Genomic DNA, 20,153 nt, shown 5'->3' on the forward strand with positions numbered 1-20,153 from the left:
CACTGACTGACTGATTGATTTGGTGGATGAACGGACGGACGGACAAACAGACTGACTGACGGATAGATGGATGGATGGATGGATGGATTGACTGACTGACAGATGGATGATTGGATGGATGGATGGATGGGCTGACTGACGGACGGATGGATGGATGGATACATTGACTGACTGACGGATGGATGGATGGATATATTGACCGACAGACTGACTGACTGACTGACTGACTGACTGATGGATGGACAGACGGATGGATGGATTGATGGATGGACTGAGTGACTGATGGATGGATGGATTGACTGATGGATGGATGGACTGACTGACTGAAGGATGGATGGATTGACTGACTGATTGGATAGATGGATAAACAGATGGACAGACTGAGTGACAGATAGTTGCATGGATGGATGGATGGATGGATGATGGATGGATGAACTGATTGACTGACTGATTGATGGATGAATTGGATTGACTGACAGATGGATGACTGATGGATGGATGAATAGATGGATAGACAGGCTGACTGACTTATGGATGGACAGGCAGACTGACAGATGTATGGATGGATTGACTGACTGACTGATTGATGGATGGATGGATGGATGGATGGATGGATGGATGGGCTGGCTGACTGACTGACGGATGGATGGATGGATGCATGGATGGATATAATGACTGACTGAGCGACTGACAAATGGATGGACTGACGGATGTATGGATGTATGGATGGATATACTGACTGACGGACAGATTGATGGATGGATATATTGACTGACAGACTGACTGACTGATGGATGGACGGACGGATAGATGGATGGATGGATGGATGGATATGTTAACTGACTGACTTACAGACTGACGGATGGATTGGATGGATGGATGGATGGATGGATGGATGAATGGACAGATGGATGGATTGACTGATGGTTGGATGAATGGATATATTGACAGGGCTCTATGCTTACTTTTCTTTTTAGAAGCACTTACAGTTTATCCCCTCAGCACAAACACAAATATGCTGATCAGGTCACTCACACGTAGTGCTCCTAAATATTTTCTCATAGTCATACGCAGTAATTTTCAGTCACAAATATGACTAAAATGTTCGCATTGTAGAGCCCTCACTGACTGACTCACGGACTGACTGATTGATGGATGGATGGACTGACAGATGGGTGGGTGGATGGATGGACAGACAGACTGACTGACTGACGTAATGATGGACAGATGGATGGATGAATGAATATATTAACTGACTGACTGACAGATGGAAGGATGGATTGCCTGACTGACAGATTGATTGATGTAGACAAAATATGTCACAAATTACAATTTAAATTCCTTGAATAAACTTTATGTTTGATGAAGACCAATCACGATTCATTATGCAAATAAAAGTATGACATCAGTGCTGGCAGTTTGTTCATGACAGCGATAGATTCAACTTCAAAAATGGGTAAAGTTTATAAAATCCAAAAACTAAGAACACACATAAGGCTGGAGTTATCTACAGAATTCAGTTTCAGTGACTTTTATACAGTAAGTTAAAGGAGGAAAGAAAAAAAAAGATGAGGAGCACCCTGCAAGAGCTGTAGAAATATTTATGAATATAATAACCTGTTGGCTGATTTCTGTCTCTCTTTTTCTCCCATTGCACAAGTTGGCAAATGATCAAATCAAGTCAGTCAAAATTGGCGCAGTGCAGTCGCACCCTGATAATAAACAGGCATTTTCCAGCCAGCAGATTTCAGCTGTGGCTTGAGGTGTCTGAAACTCCACGATAGCATTCAGACTGACATTGAGACACCTGACAAAGTCTCACAATGCCTAACAGAGTCTCGAGAACAAAGTAGCTCGACTATTGGGTTTCTATGCGATCAAGGTCGGCTCCTCAATATAGCACCTGAAACTGAGACGTAGTTTTATGAAAAGTCGCTAATGAGAATCTGTGCGATCTTGTGTTTGATCTCACATCATTGCTCACTTCGTCTGAGTGCATTGACCTCACTTTTCTCACTGTCTCTGTTCTCTTCCTCCCAGTTGCGTTGCTTCCCCTTGCTAAGTGGCTCATTAGACCCGCAGATGAAGTACAGGGCTAATGACGACATTAGAAGCCGTCACAGATACACCGCCAACATGTAGCAGCTGTGTTCTTCTTATTACAGCTCTGTCACTCAATGCAGGAGAGATAAAGAGAAAGATTTATGGTCTTATTTTTTTTTAGAGAGAGATGACATTGTTTGGAAGACTGTCCTGCCTGAGATCTCCAGGTGGAAATGACTCCAGCAGTCAGGGCAGTTCAGGGCCAGTACTGTCACGAGCTGATTAGACAGACGGAGAGCTTCTCCGCTGGGCAGTTTGCTCCAATGAAATGTTTTTAGTCTTACAGTTTTGGAGGGGAAAAAAAGAAGCACTGCAGCTATTTTGTCTGTTGGTGCAGTGCCTCGCATGATGTCTTCTGTTCATAGAAGGAAAGCACTGGCTCATTTCAACAAAATGCCATAAAAGCCCATTTGAGTTTTCAAATTTTATATTTATGAAAGAAAAGGGGAGAAAGCATTGAAATGTTTTTAGAGGAACAGCACGGTGAAAGGCTTTTAAGAGTGAATCTCACAAAAACTGACAGGAACACATCTGGGTGTGTGTATACATACATATATATATATATATATATATATATATAGTTATATATAGTTATATATAGTTATAGTTATAGATATATATATATAGTTATAGTTATATTTATAGTTATAGTTTAATTATAGTTGTTTTTTAATGAAAAGGGAGTCTAATATATATTTATGTAATATAATATATATTCAATCTTTAGTTATGTGAAATATATGCTGTTTTTTTAAAGTTCCTGTTTTACTATTTTTATTTATAAATTAAAAAAAATGTTAAATAATAGTTTAGATGATTTTATCTCAGTTGTTATATATGTAATTGAGAAAATGTTTAAATTTTTTTTTATTAAAAGGAAGTTTAATTTATATTTATAGATATATAATCTAATATATACTCATACTTTAATTTAATTATGTAGAATATGTGCAATTTTTAAAGTAACAGTTTTACTATTTTCATTTCAAAACAAAATTTCTAAAAATAAAAAAATAATATATATATATATATATATATATATATATATATATATATATATATATATATATATATATATTAAAAGGAATTTGTAGGTATATAATATAATATATATTCATACTATATATATATTATAAATGATGAATAAATAATTAAAATAATGTTTTGAAAAGTTGGATCAACTCTGTAGAATATATATGTTTGTATATATATTAAAAGGAAATGTGATTTATATTAATAGGTAGATAATCTAATATATTCATACTTTAATTGTGAAAAAATATATGCTATTTAAAAAAAAGTTACTATTTTACTACTTTTTTATTAAAAATAATAGTTTAAAATGTATTCTATAATGTACATAATTTATTTATTTCATTTCCCATGTTTATTTATAATAATAGTTTAAAAAGGCGGATCAATTCTACAGTGTATATGTATATATATACATATATATTCATACTTAAAAATATATGCTTTTTAAAAATGTATTTATAATTTATAATAATATATTATGTAGAATATATATATATATATATATATATATATATATAAACGGTCATTACAATAACAAGAATTTTGGGGGAAAATATGTTAAATACAAAATTTTTGGTCGTAAAAAAAATAGGTTCAAAAGAGGCTTCATTGTCATTTTGGAAAGCATAATTTTGTGTTTCCGTCTTTGAGATTAGATATAATCCAGGCAGCGTTTGCTGTATTTTTGCAAATCGTTATCTATACAGGAGCTCAACATTATGACAGTATCACATTTTATTAGTTTGGCCCATTATGGATTCCCCGTAATTCTGATTCCTTTCAAGTGCGTTATTCATCGCGAGTTTGCCTATCCGGGAATCAAATCTGATCTTGCACAAAGCTCCAGATTATGTGAATGTGATTAAGCTCCTCATGGCCTTTCATTCTGCTGCTGCTGCACCATTGCAGGATCTCGCATTCATTTCCAGCTCTGAAATTCAAACTTCATGAAGTTAATTAGGCTTTGTGTGAGAGCGACTGGAAGAGCAGCGTCTGCGGCTAAGAATGTGCTGAAAAGACTAATTTTGGAAGCGAGCGAGGAATTAACCCGAGCTTGAGGGATGTGCTCTATCAAATGCTGATGGAGCTTTCCTACTCACATCCCGCTAGAACTGACCATGCTTTTTAACAGGAGACAGGCTACCAAAACAGGGTGCTTCTGGCTGAATTTTATCATGCAAGATGACTAAAATGACAAAGTGGGGCTATTTTTGCATTAAACTACTAAGTCGGTTTCTTGCGTCTGCGTCATATGTAGAAAAATGGGCCATAATACCCCCGATGAGAGCTGCTGGATGCCTTCCGAAAAAAAAGAGGAAGAAACCTTGATTTTACCTCGGTTGTTACGCAGAGCTCTATTCGAGAGTCTAAAGCAACACTTGAAGCTGGAGTGGAAAATTAAGGGAGAGTATTTGAGCTGTTGTGAAGTACAGTTTGAAGCGAATAGCGGAATGCGCTTTTTGGATATTGAAGCTCTTGCGTTTACCGTTTATTTGCAAGATTGCTATAAAATCAGTCCGTTCATCAAGCACTATTAAGATCATCTGTATCAAAGCATGAATGTTCCCAGAATTGCAGCCCGACCTTGTTGTTCTGAGTCGCCCTTACATTTGTAATACCTCTGCTTTATATAAAATGTAACATTGTGTTTTTGCTGAGCTTTCAGGATGTATTAATTGCTCACAGTACTTGCATACAGTAATTTGTGGAGATCAGCAGTAAATTCCCCATTGAGAAGCTCAGTTTAACTCGTGCCTGAATATAGCAGCCTGTTCCAGTTGTTATATAAGATGAAGCACCTAAAATATAACTACTTTGACTTTCGCTTCTGAGATTTCACAAGAGCAAAGGGAGTTTTTACTGTATGGCATATCCTTTGAATTTGTAAACATACAGAGCCTACTTGATTCTGGGCTGCTGAATTAAATAGAGTTTTCTCTCTGTTATATTTCTGGGTATGTCGATTTTGATGTTTTGATTTGCAATGTTTTTTTGTTTTCGTAAAGTGTCCAAACATTCCTTAACAAATCAAATATGTCATACATTTTCAAGTTGTAGGTGATTAACATTAACTTTTGCTAGATTATTGTAGCTGTAATATGAAATTTAGAAAGTAACACCTAGTAAGATCTAGCAGGTATTACTCAAGTGATCAAAAGTAATGGTTTATGTAAATAAAGTACTGAATTATTTGCCCAAATTGAGAGTGCAAAGAACCCAACAAATATGTAAATTTAGTGATATTTTGTGTGCTATATTTTAAATATGTGAATATATTCAGTATATCTTTTCAGTATTTCTGAATAATTGTAAATGGAATATATATATATATATATATGATACATTTATAGTATACATTGCATTTATAAAATAATAATTGTATATATTGTATATTGTTAGTTGTTAGTATTTTGTATTTGTATATTATTGTTTTTTTAATGAAAAGTTGTGTCCTTAATATTTTATTACATATTTTTTTTAGGTTATGTGTGTTTTTACATTATACTCATTTTTTATTTTTGTTTATTTTTAATTAGTATGTACTGCATTTCATTAAAATAATAACTAAATTTAATTTTTTATATTTTTTTATTTTATTTTATATCTAATTAAATGAACATTTAATTTATAAAATGCATTTTATAACATAATTGTTAAATTATTATTTTTTTTGCTATACTTTAATGAAAAGTTTTGTCCTTTGTCACTAATATTTTATTATTTTTAATATTATATTATTTTTTGACACATACATATATATATATATATATATATATATATATATATATATAATATTTAAGCCAGCATTTTTAAATTTATTTATTTATTTAATTGTATGCATATTATTGCTTCAATACAATGAACTTAAAACAGTAGTACGGGTTGAACTGTAGGCAATAGTAAGGGACATGAACCCCAGTCTTCACCTATTAGATTGAGAGATCAGAAAAGCTCATACTGTATGCAGTCTTGGTGTCGAGTCTGTAAATCAATGGAACAGTAACAGTTTGGACCGGTTGTGTGCTCAGTTTAATGCCATCCTGTGAATCTGGCCTCTGCTCCTCTCAAGCATGGCTAATGAGCAATTACACGCACACTCACACACACGCAGACACATAAACACTCTACAGATGATGGATGGCACTCATAACTTACGCTGAGGTGCTGGCAGGGAGACACGAAGGCGGCGCCTTGATTCACGTGAAGCATCACCTTGTATCTGTCCCGTAACCTCGCTCCCAAGGATGTGAGGCGTAACGCAGATGATATTTACAACCTTAACAGATCCTTTGCTGTTGTTATGCCATATGTTACGGGCTTTAACACTCATATGAGTCTGAGTGACATGTCATCTACTGTATGTGTAGTGGGAATCATTCACGTTAACATAGAACTGAAGCATCCTGATATAGCTCAACAAGCCAACCTCTGTGAAAAAAACATCATCAGAACAGCTACTGAGAAACATAATGCTGCATGAGTGAGTTCAAGCCAGCGTCAGAGATTGTGTGTAATGGGGTTAAAATGTTTGTCATTTTGAGTTTTATTTAGTTCACCTGTTTTTCAGTTTTTCAGTCTTATCACTATGTGACGTGCCACAACTTGCTTTAGCCATCAAATATTCGGAATATTATATCTATTACATCTTGCAATATTACACCAATCACACTGACAATATATAAAGGTTACCACACAATAAAATATTAAGGACACAAAAATAAATATATCATAGTGCAGGATGACTATCTATCTGTCTATATAATTGTTATATAACATAATTGAGAATATTAAAAATTATATATATATATATATTATAATGTTGTGATTAAATTAACTTTAAGCATTATAAATAATTAATAAATTAAAAAGTAATAATCTAAAATTAATTTAGGATTTTAGTTTCATTATTTTATGTTTAAAAAAATTTTTGTACTAAAATTAATTTAATTAATTTAACGTTTAGCCTTTCGAACTATTTATTAGATTTTACTTTTTTAAAATTAATTAATTAATTAATTAATTTATTTATTTATTTATTTATTTGTCACGTCGTGGTGTGCGGGGAATGAGGAGTAAGGACAAGGATATAAGGAACATGCACATTTATTAAATAATCCAAAACATGAAACAGGACTGGAAACAGGAAAAGACCAAATAAGGGCATGCACAAGGGGAAACCACAGAAACAGTCCACAGGGGTGTGACATTTATTTTTTTAGCATAAAATAGCATACTATTTTATTATCAGCTATTTATCAGTTGAATATAATAAATAATATGCATTATTTATATTTTTAAAATTATTGACATTTCTTTTCATTAATTAATTTATTTTATAGCATACAATTTATTTATTTATTTATTTTTGTAGCATAAAATAGTATGCAATTTTATTATCAGGCATTTATCAGTTGAATATAATGAATCATATGCATTATTTCTATTTTTTAATTATTGGCTTATTGTTATTTACTGGTAATTTAATATTGTGGCATTGATAGGCTTTGTTATATAATGCATTATTTGTTTGTTTGTTTGTTTGTTTGTTTGTTTTAAAAAATTGTATATGAATAAATACATTACTTTTTTTCATTTTTTATAGTGTCTTAACTGTCACTTTTTGGATTTAATGCATTAATTTAATGCATCTTTGCTGAATAAAAGTATTAAATAAATAAAAAATAATTTGTAAAAATGGTTACTGACCTGAAACTTGTAAAATAATGTACATTACATTAACTCATATTTAGTTTTTTTTTTATGTATTTTATTATCTTTATAGTATGTGTATACACTGTAAATACTCATGCAAACACATGCACACTTACACATTTATTTATTTGCATACTTATATTGTAAAATTTGTTTTATTATTTTTATTACATAGTAATGTAGTAACTTTTTAAAGCTTATGTGTTTATACAGTTTGCATTTTTTATAGTGTCTTTTCTGACACTATAAAAACTTTGGATTTAATACATTAATTCAATGCATCCTTGCTGCAGAAAAGTAGTAATTTGTTAAAAAAAAAATAAATAAATAAATGTGAGTGACCTCAAACTTTTAAACAGTAGTACATATAAAATTAAAAAATTTAGTTTCATGAAATAAATTTATATGACATGAACTTATATTTAGTTTTTGTTTATATAAATATATATTATTATCATTATAAAATATGTGTAAATACTATAAATACACATTATTATATTATATTATATTATATTATATTATATTATATTATATTATATTATATTTATTTATTTTTTTTTTTTTATATTTATTTTCTCTGATGTTGGAATGGCCTTCTGTTATGTACATAGCACCTAATTGAACAGGTAATTTGTGTCATAGCTGTTACCCCATCATGCATTTTAGCACAGCTGGAACAATGTATTGACCAATCAGCATCAAGGTCCAAAACCACCCTCTTTAAAATGAGAAATAAAGCACTCCAGCGGGTTGCACTCCTGCTGCTTGCCAGATGCACATTTGCATCTAAACCACTCAGACCGACAACATGCGCACACAATAATTTCATTTCATCCAGATAACATGTATGTCTTCATTGGAAAATCTTCTGTACTACATCCTAGGGATAAACACAATCTCACCGGCATTCTTGGCTGAAGTGCTTTCAGAAGGTGATCTTTTCCTAATGTCAGCATTTGAAGCTCCCTCTTTAAGAGCAAACAGATGGATCCATTCGAGACAGAGTCATTCAGATACCCCCAGTAAAGCAGGGAGCGCTTTACTGTATCGCACACCTTTTTTTCCCCAGCATAGCAAATGGCAGAGCAGCAAATCATTCCTCTAATATGTTTCTGTTGAGTGGGAGTGACCTTTGGCAGGGTGTAATATCACACAGAGAAAAAAAATTGCTAGGAGAAGCACCCGAGCAAAAGAAGAAAGGGCAGTTTGTTTATGATCACATTATACTGTACCAGAGCACTGAATCTATTGATGCCAATGCTGAGATCCTGGATCCTATGATTCCTGTCTCAAAGGTCAGGTAATTTAAAAGAGCAGCCCATTATCAAACCTATAGAATATCCAAAGCCTCTGCACAAGAGGAGATTAGAAACATTGGATGGGTGTGTGTGTGTTTGATTCATTAGATGTCAGATAGAAGATTGAAAGAGAGTGTGGAAGGAGAACATTTCATATTCAGCCTCAGTGCTGGAAGAATGCACTTAGAGACACATTCATAGTAATGTCAGGGTCTTTCACTTGTGGATTTTTAGTTCCAGTTCGCATATATTTCTTATTCCAGTGTTTGATATATCTGTAAAAACCACTGGCTTTTGTAGCCGCTTTATAAATACAGTATTAGGTATGAAATGTTGTTGTCATGACAATCAGTTGCATGTCTCATATGATTGTGTTTTTGTGCATATTCTTGTCTTTGTGCATATTCTTGATCACATTTTCTTTGTTTTTATACCGTATGCCACTTCAGATGTGGTTTCTATACATCTTCTGCAGTGTAAAAATTAGTCATTTTTGGTGGCTGAATATTTTCACTATAGAAACTTAAGACAACAATCTACACTCTAAAAAATGCTTGGTTAAAAACAACCGAATATGGGTTATTTGGCAACCCAGCGCTGGGTAAATATTGGACAGGACACACGCTGGGTTATTTTGACCCAGCTGGTTGGGTTAAATGTTTTTACCAAACATGCTGGCTTGTTTTGTTTAAGTCAACTGTTGGTTAAAAATTATTATATTGTTGCCTTAAAATGGACTGGAAATTAAAAATCACACACAGAATTATAGAGGCAACAGCAATAATCAAAAGATGAACATTTATTATTAACCAAGAACACCCATGGACAAAAATGTAAGTCAAATTCAATTTATTTGGGTGTATATAAAGCATAGTTTACAATATTAAATACATTTAAACTTGTTTAACAAGCAAAATGTAAAATTAAAAAGTAGCATTTTAATTTTAGTGTATTTAACCATTCTCTGTAATTCCTTTTTAGCAAAATTGCGCTAATTCTCATGCTGGTGTGTCGCTGAAATCTGAGAGTGATGGGCTGCTGTTCGCCGGGTTAACTGCAAACTTCAGTCTGCCGCCTCGCACTTCACTCGTAACTGAACGATGCCGTGACTGACGCCAAAACTTGCCCATAAACAAACAGTACTGACTTTAGAGAACATATTTTAACATCAAATTAAATTAAACTCATTATTGTGATGAATAAAATCCATTTATTTTATGCAGGGCAAAAGGCGTTTCCATCATGTGAAGCTGACTAAAATCTTGCCCTTATGTTGCATTGCGTTGCATAAGATAATACAATTTACAGCACAGTAAAGACTTCATAAATGAAATAAAATATATACAAACCTTTATTTCGCTGAAGAAGTTCATCAAATCAGCGGCGCTGAGAACTGCTCTCTCTTGTAGAGGATGCAAAAAGTGTCAAGCCTGCGACTTGACTGTATCTCAGCAGCTGGGTTGTTTCATCAGAGACAGGCTCAACCCAGTGGTTAGGTATAGAAAAAAAAAACCAAAATTTTATAACCAATTAAAAATGATTTAGTTACAATGCTTAGTTACAGAAAAACTGCACAGCACCTGGGTCAAAAATACTAATATATATATATATACAAAACCCAGCATTTGTTTAGAGTTTAAAAACAAGCCATAAAATGACCCAGCAGACTGGGTTTAAAAAAACAAACTAACAAACAGCATTTTTTTAGAGTGTACTAACAAAAATGTGTTCTAATAACATTTCTGTTAAGTTAAAAAAAAAAAAATTTAATGTTTTCTAAAGCTTCAAAAAGTTTTACATTTTAAATAATTATTATTATTATTATTATTATTATTATTATTATTTTTTTTTTTTGTAATATCGATGTTAGGCGAATATCCCAATATTTAAAAACATTTTAAATGTTCTGCAAATGTTCTGAAACAAGTTAACATTTAACATTTAAAAATAATTAGACAAACGTCGACAGCAATGGCCTTGTGGTTAGCTCATTGACATATAGCGGCATTACGCTGTGGGCAACCCGAGTTCGTATCCTGCTCGTGTACCTTTCCTGATCCCACCCCACTTCTCTCTCTCTCTCCCACTTTGCTTCCTGTCCATCTACACTGTCCTATCCAAATAAAGGCATAAAACGCCACAAAATAAATCTTTAAAATAAAAAAAAAATAACAATTAGACGAACATCCAATTTTCGGCTAATGTTCTAAGAAGTTTTAACAGTATTAAAGGCCGTATAACTTTAAACAAACAATTTATTAATGTTCCTGGAAGAATGTTTGTTTATTACTTTGAGAAAACTTTGCCAGAACGTTCTGAATTTGTTCTAGCTGACTAACGAGTTTTATGGTCACCGAGAGTTTTTTTCTGAGGTAAATGTGACATTTACCTGTTATATTTACGTCTTTCCGTGGTTGAAACACAGATTGAGCGATTACATGAGACAGGATATGGATTTCAGTAAGTCGTACTCTTTCTTTTAACATGCCTTCAGATGTTTATTCATGTTTATTTTGTGCTGTAACTTGTATTAAAGCGGCAGGGATGATCAGTTCTGTTCACTTTGTGTTGTCGCTTCTCTTGAACTGAGGCACTACAGCAATCTGTCACTTTACATTACACAGTGCCAAAACGACATTTATTTTTTGAATATTGTAATAAAATGGACAGAAATTTGATATCTGAGACTTTGTTTCATATCAAAAGTAACAAAGCACAAAGCTTATTGCGATTTATTGAATGGAAGGCGCACTACAATGCTCCATTCATTAACTGAAAACAGTCTAGACTAAACAATTCTTGGGATTTACGAATTGATTTTGTTTCATAATAATGAGAATCAAGTAAAATCTATATTTTTTTCCCAGCCCTACTTGTTAGCAGGGTAAATACTCTCCAGACACTCATGTATCCATCCCTACTACTTTTTTCCAATTTTGTTTCTAAAACGATTTGCAACATTCTTTTATCTAATACAGAAAAAGCTTCTCCAGTTCTTAAGCAGGACTTTTCCTTATGTTAGCATGTGTTATAATGAGTGGTGATCCGGCACTGGAGTGTGTTATTTTTAATGTTTAAAAGATGAGGGTTCATGCCTGTTATCAGAGGTGGAAAGCAGCAGCGGTAATCTTCTCTTATGTACACAGACACGCACTTCGATCTATCGCTGTTCCACAGCTGCAGCGGCTCGCTATCCGTTCTAGTGAAACCACAAAATGCAAACAAGTATATACAGAGCTTGATATACATCTGCTGAGGTACACAAGCAGTTTTGCTTTATTGAAAAATGTTAAAAGTTCCTCTCAGGGTGAATTAGAACCAGGAAAACATTCTATTGACGGTAAAAATGCTAGAGATTATGTATTTTGATTCTGTGTGGATAAAAATACATGAATATTTTACATTTAAATAAATAAATTAAAAAAATGCATAAAAAAATAAAATAAGTATTTGAAAGAAATTTCTTATTTTTAGCAAGGCTACATTTACACTACCAGCCAAAAGTTGAACAGTAAGATTTAATTTTTTTAAGAAGTCTCTTCTGCTTACCAAGCCTGCATTTATTTGAGCAAAAGTACAGCTAAAATTGTACAAATTTGAAGTATTTTTACTATTTAAAATAACTGTTTTCTATTCAAATATATTTTAAAATGTAATTTATTCCTGTGATTTCAAAGCTGAATTTTTAGCATCATTACTCCATTTGCATGATCTTGCAGAAATTATTTTAATATTCTGATTTGCTGCTTTAAAAAAAAACATGTTATTATTATTATATTGATAACAGTTCTAACAGCTGAGTAGAATTGTTTTAGTTTTCTTTGATGAATAGAAAGTGTCTGAAATAAAAATCTTCTGTAACATTATAAATGTCTTTATCATCAATTTAAAGCACCCTTGCTAAATAAAAATATTAATTTCTTTCTTTTTTTTTCAAAAAAATATACTGACTCCAAACTTTTGAATGGTATAGAGTGTATTATGTTACAAAAGCTTTTTATTTCAGATAAATGCTGATCTTGGGATAATAATAATAATAATAATAATAATAAATGTTTTTTGAACAGCAAATCAGCATATTAGAATGATTTCTGAAGCACCATGTGACACTGAAGACTGAAAATTTAGCTTCGATCACATGAATAAATTACTTTTTTAAATATATTCAAATAGAAAATTGTTATTTTAAATTGTAAAAATATTTTAAAATGTTGCTGTTTTTGCTGTACTTTGGATCAAATAAATGCAGGCTTGGCAAGCAGAAGAGACTTTTGTAAAAAAACGATAAAAATCTTACTGTTCAAAAACTTTTGACTGGTAGTGCATGTGATCAAAAAACTACAACAGCATTTTATTGCCACTTTTAAAAAAAAATCTAAGATTACGAGATTAAAGTCATAATATTTTAAGAATAAAGTCGAAATTACGAAAATAAAGCCAAAATATTTAGAAATATTTAAATTTTAAATAATTTCGACTTTATTCTTGAAATATTTTGACTTTGTTCTCATAATTTCAACTTTATTCTCAAAATATTTTGACTTTATTCCTAAAATATTACGACTTTAATTTTTTTTATTTTTAATATTTTTGTTTCACTAAAACGTCATTGGAAAAACAGTAAAATTGTGAATTATTGTTTTAAAAATATTTTAAAATGTAATTCTTTCTTTGCAAATTTGAATTTTCAGCAGCCATTACTCCAGGCTTCAGTGTCACGTGATCATTTTAAAACAAAAATCGTTTGTAACATTAGAAATATCTTTACTGGCACAAATTGAATTGATCAATTTAATATATACTTTCTAAATAGATTTTTTTTTACTGATCCCAAACTTTTGTACAATAATGTATTATTACAAAAAAAATATTGGTTGTCATGTTGCATTATACGGTTCAGAGAAAGCAGGCGCAGATTAGCAAAGGAAAGTTGGCAGTTGCTCACAAGTGTCCTTCAAACCGGCTTAAGAAAAGGCTGTATACGGTGTCAAAGGAAGCAGAACACAGCAAAAAGGCTTAGTATGCGAGTTAATTAAAGAATTACACCGTCAAACGCTGTTGTCAGGAAATAGCAGAACTCACTGAAGCACATTATCGGCTAGTTGCCCTCGTTAACAGCCTCTGTACAAAATGAATAAGAGAAACTGTCAGCTAAGATGGCGAGCGCACAGTGTGGCCCCAGAGAGATGTATTTACCAGCCATTGTAGCAGCCAATGCGCCGTTTTATTCTCAACTACACTTAATGATAGACGACAGGATCTGCGGTGATGGAATTAACCAGCGGTGGATTATAAAGTTGTAGAGAAATATATCGAGTCGACGCTGGAACTGACCGTTAAAATCCTCACAGATGAAAAACCTACTGTGAGTTAATAAACACCTGCTTTATTGTTGTTTATGGGTCCATCTATCATTTTTATACAGAAAATGTATGCAGTCTCATATTTGTCTGTTATTACTTTCTGCTCGCGCGTTGTTTACGATCGCAGATGACAAATAGTAGATATGAGACGGGTCGGTCGTCGAGATTTCATGCAAGATCTTATCCAGCCGGTTTGAGTGCGTCCTTGTCTGGTTGTGCATTTTATCTCACGCCGTGCCGAGGAAAGCCCTTGTCCGTGTAGTGATGTGTGGGGTCGCATAAGATACACCATTTCTGATAAGATAAGCTAATGGAATATGAAGGTCACCGAAAGGTCATTCTCCCGAGGCTTCGCCGTTGTGACAGAGTGGCAACACTTCATCGTGATAAACTCTGGAGCACAAGCCTGGAGCAGCAGCGCTTTCACATGAAGTGATAAGCGAAATACTTTCTGTGTGTAAAAGTGTGTTGACACTTTAGAATTGCAGCATTGTTTGATGATCATCTTTCATTCATTAACTGAATGAGTGCGTGCATGACCTTACTATGTGATTTCTCAAGATTGAGTGAGATTCAAAACAGTCAATGCCGGCTACTCTGCTTTTAGTTAACGACTGATTTTAATTAGCCCTTTCTTGGGAGGTAATTAATGACATACAGATAGATTTTCATCTGCTTCAGGTGTTGGAGCTGTAAATCAAGCCCTGAGGGCCTTCACTGCTAAACTGGTTAGAGACCTTGAGTTATTTGAATTCTTCACATTGGAGTAATGAGTTTGAGTAAACCCAGAGCCAAAACACCCACACTCTTACAGTGAGCTAAATGGATACTCTGCCACCTCATTATGTTTAAAAAAAAAAGCAATGTATGTTTTTCAGAGAAGTACATTCATGCTTGTTTTTTAATCAGATTTAATTTTGTGTGTGTGTAATATAAAACAGTGTTGTTGCTAATTAGGTCTAGCTTGCATAAATTCATGTTCCAGTCACATTTTTCTTGGTTAAGTAGACATTGTTTAAATCTATTTTATATTTTTACTTTAACAATGTAATCAATGTTCTGTTTAGTACAGTCAAGTATGAATCTCATCATGTTAGTGATTTAAGCATTTTACATTTATTCCAAAATAACAGCTTGAGGCAGTAACAATTTAGACAATATTTTTGATTTGTGAACTTATGTTCAGCTGTTCTTTTCAATAGTTAACTTTTAACTATTTTTTTAATTTTTCGGGTCATCAGTTATCAAAGCTCGGGAAATATTGGTCACAGACACTGAGATTTACTTTAAATTTCACTAAGATGATTACTTACTAAAAAATCAGAGTTTCATTTTAGTTTTAGTTTATTTTTTAGTTCAGTTTTAGTTTTGGTTTTGCTCCTTTTTTATTTACATTTAATTTTAATTGTAGTTTTCTTTTTTTTTTTTTAGTTTAATTTTAGTGTACAAAAAACTATCATTTAACATATTGGGGTCAGTAAGATATAAGATGTAAAAAAAAAAAAAAATTAATGCTCACCAAGGACTGCCTTTTTTTAACAATAAAAATATTAAAAACAGTAATATTGTGAAATGTTGTTACAATTTAAAATAACTGTTCTAATTATTACAATATTTTATTTATTTATTTTTTTATATTTCATTTTAAAATGTAATTTATTCCTGTAATGGCAAAGCTGAGTTGTCAGAAGTAAAGCACTGTTACAATTTAAAATAACTATATAAATATATAATAAAATTAAAATGTATTTTAATTTTAAAATATTTTTATTTTATTTTATTTTATTTTATTTTATTTTATTTTATTTTATTTATTTTATTTTATTTTATTTTACTTTACTTTATTTTATTTTTACATTTAATTTATTCCTGTAATGGCAAAGCTGAATTTTCAGCATTGAAATATTGTTACAATTTAAAATAACTGTTATAATTATTAAAATATTTTATTTTAAAATGTATTTTATTTTAAAATGTATTTTATTTTATTTTATTTTATTTTAAAATTTAATTTATTCCTGTAATGGCAAAGTTGAATTTTCAGAATTTTCAGCAGTGAAATATTGTTACAATTTAAAATAACTGTTATAATTATTAAAATATTTTATTTTAATATATTATTTTCTTTTCTTTTATTTTATTATTTTATTTTATTTTATTTTAAAATTAAATTAAATTTATTCCTGAAATGGCAAAGCTGAATTGTCAGCAGCAAAATATTGTTACAATTTAAAATAACTATAATTATAATTAAGCGTGTGAGCTGTTTTCTTACTTTTTTTAAATTAGTCTTCCCAGTAACGCCATTATAATGTTCATTCAGACTGATTTGCAAATGTGCACAAACATGAGACGGGATTTATCTCAATAATCAATCAGAGCCAAACATAACCAGTAATATCCAATCACATCGCGATGGAGGCATTGCCTCCTCTCACGTGACTTTACCCATTCATTCTCAGTTACCCCCCACTAAACCCACCGCATGCTTTAGAGGGGTCTGTTAAAACTCATTGGGCTCAGGGGAGGCTGCTGATGTCACCTGGTGGTGTGTTGGACAATTTTTCTTTAGAAAAAACAAGTGATTTATACACTTTTTAAAATTATTGGCATTGTTTTATTTTTGTACTACAAATTTTTTTCTCCTCCAATATTTTGAGGACGCACTGCCTCCCTTGCCCTACACCCTAGATATATACAGTATATACACAACCCTGTCCGCTCACTGAATTTGACTTCTCCTCTGTCCGTTAGCTTCTCATTATATATTCTGGCTCAGGAAGCTTAATTCAATCCATGAGGCTCCCCCGCCCCTCCTCTCTCCCCCTTGTTTCTAACTCTCTCTCTCTTTTTTTTTCTTTTTCAACCAGTCTTCATTAATCTCAAACTGTGTCTAATTATCGTTAGCCTGCACTGAGCGAGTGCAACATTTTCTCTAAAGGAAGCTGAAGAGTCATGGATGGTCTCCGAAGATACATTGAGCCTTTTTTTCCCAGGGTGCACTTTGTGTTTGGTGACTAATAGTCCTGTTTTACGGCTTCACTGGCAGTGTTGTGGTAAAGACTCCGAACTCTGCCATTGATCGTCTCGCGCTGCAGATTTATGAGACACTCCACTGTGACTGCCTAGCAGACAGTGGCTGCCACATTACCCTCATATTGAGCGAAATGGATACACTCTGTCACCTCAATATGTTAAAAACCAAACAAATGCGGAGTTAAACCGATCTGCCTCTTAGAGGGATCAGACACGGCTGCACCTGTATAAAGATAATGAGGGAGTCACATGACCTGTGATGTCAGTTGATGCCATCCTGTCTCGCCATAGATATTCATTTTCCCTTTTCACATTTTTTTGAACGGTCACAACTAAATTTAGAGCTTACGTAAGCTTGGTCAAGCGGTGAGTCATCAGGCACTGAGACTGAATTATTTAATTACAAGTTTTGGACAATTTTAGAGCACTGTAGAGGCGAATCAAGCAGTTTATTGAATTTGCACTGCAAGTTTCAGCATATGGGTCACAGTGGAAAACTAGTTAACTAATCATCCTGCAATCAGCTTGTCATATACTGAGGTTATTTTTTCAATAATTTAAAAAAAAAAAAAAAAAAAAAAAAAAAAAGTCCTATTTTAGTTTTGGATTTGCTAAGTTTTAATTATTATTATTAATGTATTCCTGTTTTAACCATTGAACTAATACTTATTTTATTTTATTTTATTTTATTTTATTTTATTTTATTTTATTTTATTTTATTTTAAAATATAACATATTCCTGTAATGGCAAAACTGAATTTTCAGTTTTACCATTTAAAATAACTGTTTAAATCATTTTATTTTATTTTATTATTTTATTTTATTTTATTTTATTATTTTTTATTTTTTTCAAATGTAATGTATTTCTGTGATGGCAAAGCTGAATTTTCAGCAGTGAAATACTACCATTTTTAAAATACCATTTAAAATAACTGTTTTAATGATTAATTTTAATATTATTAATAATTTTAATATTATTTATTTATTTAGGATTTTCTAATTAATAGAAAGTTCAGCATTTTTTTATATACATTTTTGTCACATTATAAATGTCTTCAGAAAGTTTGTCTTTATGAATGTTTGAATAATAGTAATATATATAATAAAATAAATAATAATTTCAGACATTTGATTCGGAATCCCCTTTAAAGAACTTTACAATTAGCCAAATTAGTTAAAATATATAGTTTTCCACATCCTAAACTGTACAAATGAATTTCATTTCTCATATAAATCCTATTTTATCTGCCACATGAGCTTCCGTTTCAGCGTTTTAATAATACATGTGTCTATAAATGTGCTAAGAAAGATTTTGACTAGTAACACTCACTTTCTCTCTCTTATGTAAGAGCTTCATTGCTGTTCTCATTGCTGCCGTCTCTTCCTCCCTTCTGCTCCCTCCTTGTCATTCTTTCATTGTATCATGTCTTGTCTGCTTGTCTTTTCACTGTCCTCTCATTGTTCCTGTACCTAGACCTAGTGAACCAGTTCTGTGAACAGGTCCTGAACTTCTTGTTTTGTCCCTACTCTCCTGCCATAGCCCCGTCCTCCCCTGGTGTTGACTCCGTACCCTTGCAGCGAACAGGAAGTCAGAATGCCACAGGGACGTTTCCCAGAGGCGGCTATGCGTCCAGTCAGGGCGCCAATTACACGGATACTTACCGCACATTGCCGTACTGCTCATCAGTGGAGTCTCCCTATAGCAAGTCTGGCCCTGCCCTGCCACCCGAAGGCAACCTGGCCCGCTCGCCCTCCATTGACAGCATTCAGAAGGATCCCAGGTGAGTTTGCATGCCCATTGGATCTTTTTGATAGTGACAGTAGATGTATCTGGGAAATGTGGACATATCGATTAAATTTGAATTGGAAGAGCAGCTGCTGAAAGGGTTTTCAGGGTTGTGTGTGTCACCTTCTTTGCGGATCATTAGACAGTCCGTGCGTTTATATTGTGGTCTTATCAGTAAAGTAAGCATTGAGTATTACAGTACAAGTGAGTATTGTACCGTGTTAGAGAACTGTAGAGAATAACCAAGTTGCTTCCGGTTGTACTGTAAGTTTTAGTATTTTAAATCCAACATAAGCATCACGATGGACAACTAGTTAACTGATCATCCAGCCTGTCTTACAGTGAGGATATTTTTTATTTTACTTTCATTTCCATTGCATTTTAATTTTAATTCAATTTATTTTATTTTATTTTTACACTTCTGTTCAAACGTTTGGGGCCAGTAAGTTTTTTTTTATGTTTTTTAAAGATGTCTGTTACACTGCCCTCCAAAAGTTTGAAAACAAAGTGTGGTTTTGGACGATATCAGCATAAATCCTTATCATTTTTTGGTGCAAATACATTAAAGTAACTTGACATTATCATTAAAAGACCAGCAATAATAATTTTCATTTTAATGACAATATATACATGTCAAAGTCAGACATGCCCCTTTGCCAGCTGTGATGTCTGATTACTGGTTTAAACTTGGCCCAGGTTTTTGGGTCAGCACACCTTAATAGCTTCAACAATTGATTGCCAATTAAGTTTAGAATACAATGAATTTAGGGCCAGATTATGCAGAGCTGTAATAGCTGCTAATGCTGGATAATTTAAGTT

The 20,153-nt window shown here is 32.5% G+C and overlaps 1 protein-coding gene across 1 annotated transcript in view; it reads left to right on the top strand.

The window, feature by feature from the left end:
• ctnnd2a (catenin (cadherin-associated protein), delta 2a) overlaps positions 1–20,153 on the top strand; it is a 394,266-nt gene that overhangs the window by 217,028 nt on the left and 157,085 nt on the right. Inside the window, 1 exon segment of the mRNA XM_051098760.1 lies at positions 19,089–19,329. Coding sequence (XP_050954717.1) covers positions 19,089–19,329 — 241 coding nt within the window.

The sequence above is a fragment of the Labeo rohita genome, chromosome 24 (genome assembly GCF_022985175.1).
Source record: "Labeo rohita strain BAU-BD-2019 chromosome 24, IGBB_LRoh.1.0, whole genome shotgun sequence".
Lineage (NCBI taxonomy): Eukaryota > Metazoa > Chordata > Actinopteri > Cypriniformes > Cyprinidae > Labeo > Labeo rohita.